The following is a 16,021-nucleotide window of genomic DNA, read 5'->3' on the forward strand; positions in this document are numbered from 1 at the left end:
TTGAAGCCTATACTTTACTTTCGATTACAGGCTACAAACAATGATTAAAAGAAAGTAGAGGGAGATGGAAGATTAATGAGTAAGTCAGAACAAGTTCTGTGCCCTATCTCATGGACTTTAAAGATAACACAAAAATCTTTCCAAGCCTATAGTTCTAGAAAACAAAAGTTACTCACAATGTCCTTCTGAAACTCTTTGCCTGCAGATACTTGGTTTAAGCAGCATGAGGACAACAAAACCAAATGACATTTCAAATTACCTCTGCTAAGAGTAGGAGGACTTGCAGGTAACTTCACTGAGTAAACAGATGCAACATTTCAGAAGTTACCGGATTTTAGCAGCTGTTTATTAAGGCCCTCTCCCGAGGATCACAGCTTCAAACAGAGGGTCACCACAATAAAGATTCCAATCTCCTCAGCTGCTTCAGTGTAAGCCAACAGTTTAGCTTGGTATCACCTCCCAGGGGCAGGTCCAACCAAACCACAGATTTTCATACAAACAGCTGAGGAATCTTCACAAATCCCACTCTGCTGAGTTCAGTTTAGAGACCTAAAGCTCTGGCAGAGAGGAGTAGTGACCAACACCTGAAACAGCTATTCCTGAGTGAATGAACAGCTAAGCTTTCTTGGCAAAGAGCCCCAGAAACTTCTGCTTCTCTCCCTGACTCCAACAGAAGGCTGTGTTTATGGACAGGACTAAGCTATCTTAATATCCCTAGAGAATCTTTTTACTTGCAGATTTTTAAGAGGACAACTTTTAACTAAAAATATTCCATGGTTTCTGACTACATTTGCCTCTCTCCTGCAGAGGTCAGGCTGTCCTGGATGGATTCCTCTGGCAGTAACCTCTTGAGACAGTCTGTTTTGTGCTGTGGGGACAGGGAGTCCAAAAGCACTGCTAAACTGAGCCATTCTCTTCTGTCTCTCACCATCAGCTCCGTCCAGCAAAGTGGCCCCAGTTTGGCCCAGAGCCACCCCACAAAACACAGACTGTCCTTCTGGCAGATCAAGTTGGTAACAGAAACAGCAAATGGGGATGTGCAAGGAGCCTCACTCAGAGAGAGCTGTGCCTGACAGATCCCTAACCCCAGGCACCATCTCCTGGCACTGCTAATTAACCACACTGGAGAACCTGAAGCAAAGTCACCTGGGCAGAGCTGGGCACCCCTCCTTCCACCCACTCTATTTTCTGAGTGGTTTGGGTAGAGTATTTCACTGCACAGATGATACCATACCCTACCAAAATACACAGAGTATTTGCAGTTGGCAGCCACCTTTTACTCTGTCCCTCCACCCAATGCACAACAAGTTAGATTCACTTTCCCTGACACCTGACACAGTCTTAGCAGGGGGATTGCCCATGAAAAACAGCCATTTAAATTCCAGACTATGCAGACTCAGATGACTCTGGTGCACTGCTGTACCATAGTGCTGGATGTTTTCAGACAGCTTTCCCAACAGCCTTTCCATTTAGTTCAACATAAAATTCTCTACAGAGTGGCAGTACAGGTCCAGCTGGAGTGCAACTGCACCACAGCCTGGGCCAAACTAAAGCAGAGGATGTTTCCTCCCCAGGGAACATTGTGTGCTTCAGAGGTCCTCCAGCTATTTTACCTCCTATGAGCTTGACTAATTTATCCTATTGGGAAGAACAAAACTGGATGGAGAAGCAAATATCACTAACAGGAAAGCTGAAGAGGCTCAGTTTCTCCTACAAACACCAGGACCCTTTCAGAACACCTCCATGTCAGTATTCTGAGGATCCTTCTCTGCTCCTGGGCACAGATGCAAGCCCAGAGCAGCCTCAGCTCCACTCCATCCTCTCCCCAGGGGAAGGGAGGTTGAAGAAAGCAGGCATTTCCTCACCCTGACCCAAACCAATGTCTGTGCCAGTGATGCAGAGCACACCAGCTCCTTCTGGCACAGGACAGGCCTTGGCTTCAGCCATGACCATTCTAGAACATCAAGGCTAAAAACTTGGGTTTTTACAGAGAGGAATGGGTGGTCCAAACCCTGTGTTTAATGTCAGTGAACTTGCTGAGTCACTGCTGGGGAAACTGGTCAAATGCTTTGTGCAAGACATGCTTAGAAATTCCAGCTTCCAACTGAGGACCTACAGGACGCTCCAGCTGCCTGATACTTCTCACAGGATCCTGGGGCAGCAGTTCTGATCAAAGTGCTGGCATGGAACAGTTTCAAATTTCACTTTTCCAACTACTTGCAAGCATTAAGGAATAAACATTTCTGCCCTTGAGAACAGATTACTTAAATATTATTCTGAAAATAACTCTCCATTGAAGCACACAGAGCCAGGAAAGCTGAAACCTGACTGCTTGTGCACTATGAAACCAGTTCTACCACTTAGCTCCAGTGCAGTGGCCAGTTCCTTGCAACAGCTCTTTCACAAACACCGTCTGGGATCACTCATTGCACAACAAGTAACAAAAACTGGCAGAAAATGTGCTTGGTACCCAGCTCAGACCTGGAGTTACCAGCTCTAGGATTTACCAGCACAGCAAATTCAAAGGCAACCTGATGAAATAACCCACAGATAGGATCCACTTCCCCTCCAGTGCCAATCACAGAACCCCAAATTCAGGGCATGGTATGCTGATACCACACTGGTAACCAACCATCTCATGCTGCAGCTTAAGAAATCAAACAAAGACTGTGGCTTTCTGGCATTTCAGTAAAACCATAAACCAAGTGCAGATGTGCTGGAAAACACACAATCAAAGCTAAAGCAGAAAACAAGAAAATAAGTTTGAGAAAACTTTTTTTCAAGAAATAGTTTGGGTCTGGTGATAACCATTACAGGAATAAAATCCCCAATATTTTTATTCTTTTTAAGTCATGTTCTCCATTTTTAATTTTAAAAAAAAAGGAAATAGAGAGGGTATCACCAAAACCAAACATATTTCCATCTGCTCTTATCATCCTTAACTCACTTGTTCCTCATTAAATCCAGTCACCCCATCTAACTGTGCTATGGTTTACAGCTGCTTGGTGGTTTTTAGCCAATGAAAGTTTAAGCAGAGGGGATGTGTGGAATCTTATGAACTGCACAGCTCTGCTGGCACAGAGTCCTGTAAAAGAAACAAGATGTGACATTTAAGCAAAATAAACTCTTCTTGTTCAGATGACAATACTTACATCTCCTTCAAGGCTGAGCTTGCTTAAAATTTCGTGCACAGTGGACATCTTGAAGGAATGCTGGAGGAAGAGAAGAAGAGACAAAGTAGACTTAAATATCTTCACAGTTGCATTTGTGTGTTACAGTCTTGGAACGCCGCAGCACTCAGTGACACCAGGTAGCAGGGATTCCCTTAAAGTGGCAGCTCCAAAAGTAGGAGCCAGTGAGGCAAGAGAATCACTGCCAGGACCCACATAACATGTCTCTAATGTGCACAAAACCCAGAGAAAACCCAGCCCTGAGACAGGTCAGACATGCTGCAGAACGAACACTGTGGGATGTGTTCAGGACACAACACTTGCATTGAGCTCTGGCTTCTGCTCAGGGAAGTTTGCCAGAGCTGTATCACTGCTTTACTGGAAGGGTCTCTCCACCACAGAAAGGTTTTCCAAAGGTTATGAGCCAGGAGCAATATTTCAGAGGTTTGATGCTTTCCCAAAACTCTGCTCTCAAATGTCTCTGTGGAGAGGACAGGCATTACCACCCACACACTCAGCCAGTCCTCCAGGATGGCACCTGCAGCAAACATGACTTTGCCTGCTGGCATTCAAGCCTGTTTCTTGGGATCTCCACAGTGAGAGTGGAGAGCTCTGTTCAACAGGGGAAGGGGCTGGGCTCCGTGAGAGAAAGGGCAGCAGCCCCTCAGGAGACCCTGCACTCCTAACTGAGGCAGTGCCAGCACTGGCCCACGCTCAGCTGGCTGCCATCCCCTCCCTGCCACACTGTCCCTGCTGCCCCAGCCACCCCCAGCACTGTGCAGCCAGTCCTGGGCACATCCTTCCAACTGGCTTTCAGATTTATTCTTTATCCTCCATCAGTCCCTCTCTGATGATACCGGGGCTTTCTCAGGCCATACAGGCAAATTTCCCAGACCAAACTCCTCTCCACTGGTTAAAACTCTAGAACAAGCATTTATTTTTTATTTTAGCTCCTGTAAATCAAGAAAAAGGCAGAGAAATCTTTACTTTTGGTAGATACAGCAAGCGCTATAAGCATAAAACCCATCAACACAGTTACAGCTCTTGCAGTGTAACTGCTGTAATCACACCTTTCCTCACTCAGAACACAGAAAGAAACCCTTTCATCTACTGAAACAATCCAGGTTTAAGCAACTAAAGCAACTTAACTTCAAACAGAAATTAAGATTCAAGGGGAAGAAAAGTAAGACAGAGAACAAAAATCACAGTCATGCATCGATGTATTTGAGAATAAATCTTTTTTTTTCAGAGCAAAGACAGGCTGCAGAAGTTGTAATAAGCTGCTACCTGCTGTTGGCACTATTAATCATGCTGGTTAGAGGGGACTGATACACTACTGGGTTATGAAAGTCTTCATGTTTACTCTTAATAAAATGAAGAGCCTAAGCAGTGAGACCTTTGTACTCTGACAGTATTTCAACCAACTCCAAAGATGGGCAACTGAAATCCTTTGGTTTTGCTTGTCACAAAGAAAACAGCGGTGAGAGTGAAGCAGAGCAACTGCAGTATAATCTTCCACATTAAGAAGAAATAGAATCACTGAACAGCTTTTAGCAAGGCTCCTGTTTCTAAATCCATTAAAACCCACACTGAATCAGGCTTGTTGGAACAAAGACTTGATCAGAGTCCAGGAACAGGACTAACAACACACCCTCACGTAGAGCTGGAACTGGGAGGTTCCATCACCACACACAACAGTGCCAGAGCAACCCACTGCCCACGAGCTGAGAGGGGCCAAGGGGAAATGGGGCTTTGGCAAGAATCTCTGCAGGGAAAGGTCTTTACTCAGAGAACAAACACCTCTCTTGTCTCATCCTGCTCTGTAAGGCACTCAGATTGGAGAACAGGCTCCCACTGTTCCCTGATGGACCGATTCTATCTGATGTACTTTGGACAAGTTCTGGACGGGTTTGAACATGTAAATAGAAAGTACCTGCACTAACTTGTTCTTCCTCATGCTGGAGAAGAACCAAATTTCACCTTCCAGCTGTAAGCTAATACTTCACTACCCTAAGGCAAGTTTCTAAACCCACATTATGCAATCCTGAATTACAATGATATTCTGCTAAAAGAAATGGCCTGTTTTGGCCTCACTCCCACAGAAGGCACTGTTTTGCAGGCCTGCTGTTACTCTGGCCCCATCTCTATTCACTGCCTTATCCCCAGAGCTGTTTGGTAGCAGAACAGAATGTGTTTCAAAGCAGTCCCAGGTCTGGATTCCCAGGGGCAGCTCCCAGACATTCCAGCAGAACCCCCCCCCGTGATCCTGGAGAACATTTGCAGGTATGCACAAACAGCTGCATTGCTCAAGAAGCAGAGTTAGCATTTTAAGAAGCCCTTATTATAACGAGACAGAGATTTGACCAAAGGGTGTTCCCAGGGATCTGGGCCAAGGAAACGGCATCCCTGGAATGAGGGAATGGAAACTCCTGCACTGGGAGCACAGCTGTGCTGGGTCTCCCAAAACTAGGGCAAGGCCCATCACGAGAGGAGATGAGGGAGGGCAAGGAAGATCCACAGTAGCTGTTGCAAATGAAATAAGGACTCAGAATCATCCATTTATATACAGTGCCAGCCAAAAGTACAAATAAGCCAAGCTTGTATCTCCTCAAATCACCCAATAAGGTTTAGCAAATCATTTAAAGCCAGTTTTGGAGGGAGAAAAATCAGCTTTAAAGGAAAGAATTTCAAAAACCATTAAAACCATGCTACCACAAATATACTTTAACCCTTCTCTTCCACAGACACTGCTAACAACACCCAGGATGTTCCCTAGGGAGATATTATGCACATACAAAATTAAGGATTTCTGTTTCTTCAAATTCAAGTTATTTCACCTTATGATACCTTATGATACTTATGAAACTTTACAGAAAACCCCGGTTGGTTTGGTGTTTTGTTTTGTTTTTTTTTTTAATCCAGGCAAATCATACCAAATGTTAGCTAATGGAAGTACACTCCCTTGGGCTGCTTATCACAGGTATCTCCACTAACAGAGGCAAACACGGGGATGAATCACCCAAGGGCACAGAACTTCAAAGAGGCTTTCACTCCTGACCTGTATGTTGGGGTCTGCACATCTCTGTGCAGACACAGCATGTGAATATGAACACAAGAAGTAACGTTAAATAGAACTAGAGCTGCCCTGTGTAAGTACACAACTCACTCCTGGCGTGACTGTCCTCAAATCATTTCACTTCTCTTTCACTTAAAATACACGGCAACGTTCCTTTGCCCTACCTCCCCTCCTCGCTCGAGGAGGAAGTGCTGTCCAAGCTGACTCACAATCCAGTGAGATTTCAGCAATTCTGCTCGTGGCCAGGGCAGGGTGGGGGGAGAGCCGCGCCCAAGGCTGGCTCAGCGAGCAGGGACCCGCACAGGGCTCCGTGGGGAGCGGACAGGCAAAGCCCGGGGTAGGGCTGCCCGTGCCAGGGGTCCCTGTGCCCCCGGCAGCTCTGACCCGTGCCAGGGGTCCCTGTGCCCCCGGCAGCTCTGCCCGTGCCAGGGGTCCCTGTGCCCCCGGCAGCTCTGCCCGTGCCAGGGGTCCCTGTGCCCCCGGCAGCTCTGCCCGTGCCAGGGGTCCCTGTGTCCCCGGCAGCTCTGCCCGTGCCAGGGGTCCCCGCTGCCCGAGCCAGCGGCGCACCCGCAGCCACACCCTGGGCAGGAGGGAAAGGAAGGGAAGCGAAGGGGCCAGCCCCGGGCCGGTCCGGGCTCCGCTACGCCCGCGGGACTCATTCCAGCCCCGCTCCAGCTGGACGAACATCGCCCTCAGCGGCGGCACCGCTGGGAATCGAACCGACAGCACCACGGCCAATCCAGCTGAGCCCTGATGCACCTTAGCGAGGAGCACAAATGAGTATCTGGGGAAGTCTGATCAAGTTTGGGGCCGGTTCCTCTTTCCTGAGCCACACCCAGCGCCGGTGCGGGGCTCACGGCGCTCCCCGGGGACAGGCTCGCCCTTGGCCCCGCATCCCACCGTGGGACCGGGCACGGAAAAGTCCCGGACGGGCAGGGCTGGGGACAGCGGAGCAGAGCGAGGGTGTGGGATAGCAGCGGCCCCTGCCCGGCACTGCGTCCCTGCCCGCTCCGCTCCCGCCGCATCCCGACCCCGCCCGGCGCTCCCGCTGTGCTGCCCGGCGAGGGCTCACCTGGCTGGGGCTGGGTGGCTCTGGCTCTGCAGCGGCTCCGGCTCTGGCTCTGGCAGCGGCTCTGGCTGTGGGGCCGCGGCCGCCCGGGCGGGGTTTTGTAGGGCCGGGCGGCCCCTCCCGCCCCAGCGCTGACTCACGGGCCGCGCCCCGAGCGGCACCGGGACAGGGGCAGGGGCGCGGTGGGCACGGGCTGGGCAGGAGCGGCCCCTCCCTCCCGCCCAGCGGGGCCCTGGCCCCGTCCCGGGGGGCTCCGGGGATGCGGAGGAGGCACCGGGAGCAGCGCCCCGGGTGCAAGGTCGGGGCTCAGCCCTCGCCCCCCGGCCCCGCTTCTCCAGCTGCCTGGGGCCGCCCCCCGTTCCGATGGAGCTGCCGTGCCCCGGGGGACGCAGACCCCGTCCCCGAGCCCCCCGCCCTTCGGTACCGGGGCAGCAGGCGTGTGGCAGCCCCTGCTCTGGCTCCCCACTGCAGGGGGACCGGGACAGTGCTCGGGCCCCGCAGGGGCAGCCCCCGAGCCCCCGCTGCGCAGAGCCCGGCCCTGCCGGGCACTCCCTGCCACCGTCAGAGCCCTCGGTCACGGTCGAGCCCACTCGCCACAGCAGCGCTGAGGGTGCAGTCCCGGCTGGGAGAGGGCTCGGTGACGTCTGCCACCAGCAATAAACCCGGGGAGACCCAGACGCGAGCTCTGCTCTGGGACTCGCTGAATCACGCTCAGATAACCCCAACAGGCCACCACACCCAGCACAGGGCCGGAAACCAAACCTTCTGCCAGTCAGAGCAGCGAAAAAGAAATTTCTGAAGCCCAGATCTCACACCGGTAGCGAAAGCAAGATACAGTTAAGTATTTGCAGATCTTCAGTGGGATCACTCAAGGTGATTCTTTCAGCCCAGCAGTGTGGCCAATTTACTGGTGATCGATCTGAAAGACTTCAGAAAAAACAAGCACTCCCCACTCCCAAGGCATGCAGTTATTCCTGTAACTTCAGTGTGGTTTTCTCAAGCCCCTGCAGGTGAATAGATTTAGGCAGTCCTTTCAAGACTGTTGTCACTCAGTGGTTTGGATTCTACACAGAGATATTGGTCTCTGGTAGAAGACTTTTTTTGTAGGCATAGACAGAGATATCTTCCTGCAGATGCAGGGGGTAAAAAAGTTTTAGGCTTATCCAGGTGCATAAAAACAGTGGTAGCAAAAGCTGCCAAACACAAAAGAGACAAGAACATGGGCTGACAGTCAATGTAACTGCTGGGATGAGACAAGATCAGTGACACAAAAAAGGAGAAATACTAAGAAATATTACACTTGACTTCAAACATGGAGGCAACGGAGTGGATACACGAGCTGGTCATTGCACAAGGTGAAAATAACGTTAACAGACCTTTTCATGTTAAACTAAAGTGGTATGAAGGGAGAGCCATAGGAAAAGGCACATCATGGGGCAGTGTTTTGTCAGAGAACATTGGTGCCAGGACTGCACTAGTTTGACACATGAGCTTTCTTTTTGTCAAGGCCACTGTCGTTATTTCTCTGTATTAATGAACCCATCTTTCAAAACTAATTCCTGGTTATCCCACTTCAACCAGTGTCTGTCACTAACGGTTAAACAGATGATGTCCCCCTACTTTTCAGATTTCTTAGGAAAAAAAAAAATCACTGACAACTTGGAAATGTGACTCACAGATCAAAAATTCTTAAAATCCTAAAGTAACAGCCAGTCTGCACTGCAGTACTCACTAGGGGCCTTTAACAGGGACAAGCAGCTGAGCAGAGGCCAGAGAGCCAATCTGCCCACTAATGGCTGCACAATCCCTCAGGGGCAGTTCTTTTAACCCCCATCTCTTGTCAAACATTATTAAAACAAAAGCAGAAAACCTTGACTACAACATCCTCAGCCAAAGAAAGTGTTTTCACACATGCAATGCATTGCCAACATGCAGTATATATGGGTTGTATACAATCTGCTGAGTCACATATTAATGAATTGTCTTAACATCCATTTACCTCTACCTCAGCCTGTTCCAATGGCACTGCTGCTCCCACTTCCCGAGAAATGTTTTGTTTTTTTTTTTTTTTAATAATTCAATACTTCTTAAATTATGAAGTAGCTCATCTAACAGCATTAATTTTGGCCAACTAGATCTTCATATGAACAGTCTGCAAAAACATGGATATCAAGTGAGCTATTATCATTATAGCCAACAGCTTCAGAAATGTTGTCTCTAACATCCAACTTAATCATCAGTTATTCAATCTCAGGATCACACCTTCACCTCAGTTTAAAATGGACAGCAGCCTCTCTGACCTCACACAAACTTCAGGGACTGGTGAAGTGATTTCAACAGAAAAAAGACTGACTACAGGAAAAAAAGAAGAGCAACTACATTCAGAGTCAGGAAGATATAAACATTACATTCCAACATATTGCAGATTCCCTCAATTGCTCTCTGATTATGTAGGTCAATTGAGATCAAAGGCATTTGTACCAGCTGGGGACTCTGAGTGGTATGAACAGCAGAAAACACATCCACACTTTTGGCAGGACAACCAACCATCTCCTAAGACCAAGGCCACAGATCCTGCCCATGAAAATACAATATATTCTTCACACCTTTAAGAAAAAACTCTGCAAAACCAACGAGCCAAGGAAGGCAGCAATCAGACTGTGCAAACAGGAAAGCCAAACAGGTAAAGGAAATTAATTAACGGGAAATCAGCAACCAGGGCCTGAATGGCTTGTTAAAATGAGACATCAGGTTGTGAATCACACAGGTTATTGCTGAAGCTTTACCCCAAGCTTGAGGGGTTTGTACAGCACCTACCACCAGGGGTTGTGGCCCATGGGCACTGCCCCTGGGCACTGCAGTAACTGTGTCAGCACGAGGCTGGATAAAAGGCTGGGACAGGGACTGCACTCACCACAGCCCAGTGTCTGTGTCTGCCTCACAGAAGATTTACTGGAAGCAAACATGCTTCAACAAGCCTGCAAGGCAGGCAGAGCCAAGAAACGTTTTCCATTTGTTCTCGCATTGCTCAGTCCCTGCACTCCCCTAAGATACCTGCACAGAATGTTTCAAACACCCAGCAACTCCTTCAGCTGCAGTTCCCTCTCTGTGACCTCTGGCTTCCTGCATGCTGCCCACAGCAATCAGAGAGCACACTGCTCTGGACTGGAGCTCCTCAGAGTCCTGGGGGTGGAAAAACAAAGACAGTTGGGCCAACTTCTCATTTTCCCTTCTGATTGTTCACTGATTGAGCTTCATCCTGTAATCCAGAGACACGCTGTAGGTTCAGTGATTCCATCCTCTCACACTCAGTGTCATGGCTAACTCCACCATTCTTGTGTTACTGCTTAACATTGTTTGATATTAATTTTATCTTTTTTTCTCCCTCTATCAATTCAATATACCATTGTTTTCCACCCCACTAACACCTCTGATTTTTCCTGTCATTATCTTCTTATGTTATACTGCTGGAGGCTTGACATGCTTAACTTGAATGCTCAACTGAAGTTCCCCTCCGACCCAAACTTATCTTTGCAATAAACCCTTTGCATTTGGGGTCACTCCAGCTGATTTTTTCCTCACTCCTGACTGTTTTGCTCCTTCATCTGCACAGCTCCTTCATTCTTCACACTCTTTCAGGAGGCTGCCTACAAAGCACAAAGGTGCATGAACACTGGAGCTGTGAAGGCCACAGTTCTGTCAGCGTGCATTGCTTACCTAAACCTGCTCCTTCAGCTGAGAAAAGGGGGGAGGGATCAGGAGAAAGGACTTTCTGGTGTAGGTGTGACTGAGCCTCTGTGTACTGTTGTTGTCTCCCTGAATGTGTTGTGTTGCAAGAGGATAATATAAATTCCATTCTGATTAGCATATGGAGCAGGCAGACCTCTAGGTGTTGTTTTTGCATCTTGATGATCAGGTCTAATTTGGGAACTGCCACGATACAAATACACACAGATTTGTTATTAGCACTTAATCACAGGTTACAGAGAAAGTTAAATACAACTTATAAGTTAGGCTAGTTAGGTTCCCAGGGGAACAAATTGGCAACTTATTATGTCCATGGCTACAGAAGAAAGGAGGAAGGACTCCTGCTTAACACACCTACTAAAACTAAACACTGGAAGTGCTTAACTTGTTTACCTGAGGGAAGGGGAGTTGAGTTTTGATTTATTTGGCTTTTTTTTTAAATTATTTTGGGGGGAGTGAGGGGGTGTTACTCTAAATATTACAGAGCTGTTATCCCAATGCCTGTTTTTGAAAAATAGACTAAATCCCAGAATACCAAAGCCAACTTTCATCTGCCACAATAGCAGAGAACCAGACATCTTGTTAGGTGCTCCACCTAACCACCTAAGCCCTGGGATCAGTTCTATTCTCTGCAATCTCATTCCTACACCACATGCACATTCCTGCACAAATGTTATTCTCCACTCAGAATTTCATTTACTTGAAATAATCCCTTTTAAAGGGCTAGACTTAACCTCTGGAATGATCTTGTGTGTTGGCCAGATCTCCAATACTTTGGTACGTGTGTGCTTCACAAATGACCACCACAATAGGTAAGGGAGCTGGCATTTGCTGGTGCAGCCTGGGGACAGAGAGGCTGTGTGAGATGAGCAGGTCAGCCAGGACAGAACTGGCCCTGCACTGGATGCCTTGCAGTGCTGTGCTTTGCTGGGTGAGCTTACACTGCTGCCTTGAGCAGGTCCTGGTTTTCAGCTGTTGACTCTTCAGGGCAAAGACTAAGTATGGCATCTGCTAAAGAGAATGGTAAAGCACACAAATCACTGCATCAAGACACGAGAATAAATCAGATTCATCAAACTGTCTCCAGTTTACCTTCATGTGTTTCAGAGGAAGTCTACATTACATGAAAGCTGATATAACCTTCTGAAAGGGTATATTTTAGCAGTCACTGCGACTGACAAAGACATGACAGGCATTATTGTCCTACAGGTACTTCCCCTGCAGCATCTCAGAGTGCCTCTCACACAAGAACCTGACAGCAAATGCTCTTCATAGCCAGTAAAACATCTATCTCTATTCCCCATTAGTTGGCTGCATTCTGCACTTGACTTCTACAAGTTTCCTCTTACACTTTTCAACTCCATATTTGCAAATTAATTTGTCTGCTGTTCAGTATCCCTCTTGTGACACTTTCATGCACATCTGACCACAACCTTAGTTTGAACTCTCATCTATTTTCCAGGATTTTCCTCCTCAGCAGTGCAAATAACACCATCATCCTCACCCTGTCATCTCTCAGTCTCAGTGGATCCTTCCCCTCCAAGCCTGTGGGCACCAGGAGTTTGCCTCCACAGAGCACCAGATGCCTGGGTGACTTGGGATCCCAAATTAAGGGAGTAACGAAGCAAAATATTAGCTAAGATTATAGTTACAGTCAGAAACAAAGGGCACACATAAGCCTAAATAAAGTCACTACCACTGGGCAAGCCCCATCAAGTTTAGGTCACTGTGGTGCAACCCATTGCACTGTCCCCAGAAAACAACCTGCACCCATCTCTGCTCTGGGAGGTGCTCAGAGGGGAGCAAACCCCTCTGTTACTCTCATCTGCCTGAGCTGGTGACAACAAGGGCCATCAACTTCAACATGCAATAGGCTTTTTTCCTTCATTACTCAGTCCAGGCTCTCTCTTTCCTTCTGTCTGGGGCATGGTAACTCCAGTCAGCCAGGGAGGTTTACACTCCAGTGAGGCACTCAGAGAGGAACACGCACCATGAACAAAGGCCAAACCAGCGATTCAGCCACATGTGGAGCAAAGAACAGAGAAGGAACTCCTCTGGCACACATTCAGAGGAGCATTACTGGTCTCTGGAGCTCAACCCCATTTCTGACCTAAAGCCTGAATCACCAGCACTTGGGTTTTTCAGCTGCCTCCCAGAGCAGTCATCTGGTGAGGAGGAGAGGTCTCCTGGATACAAACACAAACACCAGCGAAACTCTTGCCAAATCCCTCGCACTGGGATCGGCGGCTGGAACAAACTCGGTGTCTTCACACTGAATGAAGCAGGGGCAGGATCCAGAAACAAAGAGTCACTCTGTGTGTAACCACGGTGCAGGGCATTTCCTCAGCCCCTCGGGGACTTCCTCATGCTGCCTCTTAATGCAAAGATCAGGAGGTCTGGGACAAGAAAACGACTGGAAAGCACTGTCAGACATTAAAGAAGTTCCCTTTCTGCTCTCAGAGCATCATCAATACCCTTAACTGCAATATAATGTCCTTAGGGTTGGAGAGTTGCAGGTCCCTCCAATCTAGGTATCATGCTGCCTTTAGCCCTATCACTGATCCTTTAAGTAGTCCTCTCCCAGGTTAACAGTCCCCATGTCAAACCCTGACCCACTCTGCTGAGCTCAGCTCTCTCAGCAGCAGCAGCACAATGCTGCCAGCACAAACAGCCTACTTAAGGGACATTTTAAACTCATTTACATGTCCCAGCTTAAAACCATGCCTGGCTGCCAGCTCTGGAATGCTGTTCCCCTGACTGCCCCACACTGGAAAACACTGCAGGAAACATCAGCAGGGCACTGCAGGAGTCCCTGACATCACCCAGAACACACCAGCAGAAATAATCACTGCAGAGTCTGGCCTGCCTTGCCAAAGGACAGAAACAGCTACAAAAGATGGAAGCTGCCAAAAGTCCTCAGGGAATTTTTCCCTAGGAACAGTGTTAAAAAGGTTTGATGTAAACCCAAGTCTGTTCTGCTTCATTGTTTCCCATCATTATGTGCTCTTTCCACTTTAGTGACTCATAACACAAACAGTCCCATGGTTTGGATTAATCTCCCGGCCTCTGCCAAAGCACTGGGAGGCTGTCACACCTTAAACATGTCCCTGACAATCTTGGGGAATAACTCGGAAAGTTTCAAGGAATCTAATTAAGCACCACCTAAACTTACCCTAAAAATCCTTAAACTACAGGTCCCTATGGCAAATCTGCAGGCTGATAACTGCACACTGCACAAATGATCTCCTTCTTGTTTAACATCAGGCCACCTCAGAAACAAATGTTAAAATCACTTGCAGTGTGAAGTTCACTGGCAGAAGTCAGCACAGTGTTACTACAGCACTCTGGGACACAGCTGAACATTTTCTACTAAAATCAGGAAAGTTTTTTAGTGGCTTATTTGTTTTAAAACAACCCTGTCTGAGCAAAAAAAAATCACATAAACCCCATGATTTTGAGAAAGTTCTTACATGGTCTGAACTTCATTACCTAAATCAGGCTCAGCTGAGGTCCTGAGAACAAACCATACCTTGTAAGACACAGCAACATCACATTTCTTGATTACACACCACTGCCTACACTGATGATTCTGTTACTCTTTCAAGTGGCATCTTACAGTTTTAGAGAAAATTTGAGGCAAAGTAACTTGACTTCAAAAAAGCTGTTGATTGAGAGAAAGGTGATGGCTGTTATCAAGAGATTTGTTTCTGCCAGGCAGGCTAAGACTTGCTTATCCAGGTCAGAAGCACAGGTTTGAATTCCAAACCCAGACACCTCTTCCTTTAATGAATCAGAAAATATATTAAAAGCCTGTTGTTCTGGCAGGAAGGAGTACATGTGATACTCAACATTTTCACTGACATTTGCCTTCAAACAAGCCCTCAGCAAACAGGATTTCCAGTGCTGTGCCCCGCACACCTGCAGCCAGTGCTCCCCCTGGGGACAGGGGGACAGAACCAAAGGCTGCAGAGCCAACACAGCCAAGGAGAGTTTGCAAACAGCTCCTCAGCACTGAGGTTCATCTCCCAAATGCTGCTGCCCTCCAGCAGTCATCAACAGAGGATGAGCAGCCACCACAGTGTGTGGTGAATGACTGAGCTCAAGGCAGCAGAGGGAAGGAGGGGGAGCAAGAGGGCTGATGAAGAACAGACAGGCAGCCACCTCCCTCCTGGGAGACACAGCCTGCACCACAGAAAGCTGCACAGGGCCCTGCCACAATGGAAAACTAGAACCCCAAATTTAAGCCTCAGCCTGAAACATATGCACACACACAGCAGCGTGAAGCCATAGACATTTTTGAACCCAAAGAAATATGTACACTATTTTACCTTCTCAGTTCATCTATTTGGGCTGGTGGAAAACCTGTAAATGGAAGACATTGTATTCTTTTGATAAATATGATGTTGTGTGAAACATCTTCCCCGAAGAAGGCAGGAAACAAAACTTACTTATTCATGTACCAGCATACAAATTTACTGCTTGTTCTTAAAACCACCAAGCAAAGAGGCTGCAGTGACAGGTCTACTGACCCACAAGGCTGTTTTTCTCCAGACACAATGACAGTGTCAGTACAAAATCCTCTCCAGGTTTCTCAACCTCAATGTGCTGCTTTTGGATTAAACAAGCCAGTCTAATCAATCTCTCTGTGCATTCTGCTCAGGTTACCTAAAAGAAGCCAAAGAATCTCAGCTGTGATGTGAGCACTTGTTAATTTGGAAATGCCACAAAAGCTGATGGAAGTAGCATGTGCAGCTTTGCAGCAACTGTACCTCCTTTTTATTTTGTTATTTTGCTATTTACAAAGAGTGTCCAGAGAGCTGACAAGGTCCCTGTCCTGCTGTCAGCCCAGGGAACAGAACTGCAGTTGACTCCGTGGTTCTGAAATAAATGGGGTCTGACTGCTGAGGTTCATTTTAACGTGGCTGCATGACCTGCTCAGCAATGGGGCTCTGACAGCTT

At 47.8% G+C, this 16,021-nt stretch overlaps 1 protein-coding gene across 2 annotated transcripts in view; it reads right to left on the reverse strand.

Annotated features, from left to right (window-relative positions):
- ANXA2 (annexin A2) overlaps window positions 1–16,021 on the reverse strand; it is a 35,649-nt gene that overhangs the window by 15,361 nt on the left and 4,267 nt on the right. The window contains exons 1-2 of one of the 2 annotated variants that reach the window (XM_050309777.1): window positions 7,319–7,453; window positions 3,153–3,212 (exon numbers count right to left, since the gene is read on the reverse strand). In XM_050309777.1, the coding sequence (XP_050165734.1) occupies window positions 3,153–3,200 (48 nt within the window). In that variant the 5' untranslated portion in view covers window positions 3,201–3,212; window positions 7,319–7,453. Of the gene's footprint in view, window positions 1–3,152; window positions 3,213–7,318; window positions 7,454–16,021 lie in introns of those variants that run through there. The other variant, XM_050309776.1, reaches the window with a different exon arrangement.

The sequence above is a fragment of the Myiozetetes cayanensis genome, unplaced genomic scaffold, assembly GCF_022539395.1.
Source record: "Myiozetetes cayanensis isolate MyiCay16 unplaced genomic scaffold, myiCay2020 scf14, whole genome shotgun sequence".
Classification (NCBI taxonomy): domain Eukaryota; kingdom Metazoa; phylum Chordata; class Aves; order Passeriformes; family Tyrannidae; genus Myiozetetes; species Myiozetetes cayanensis.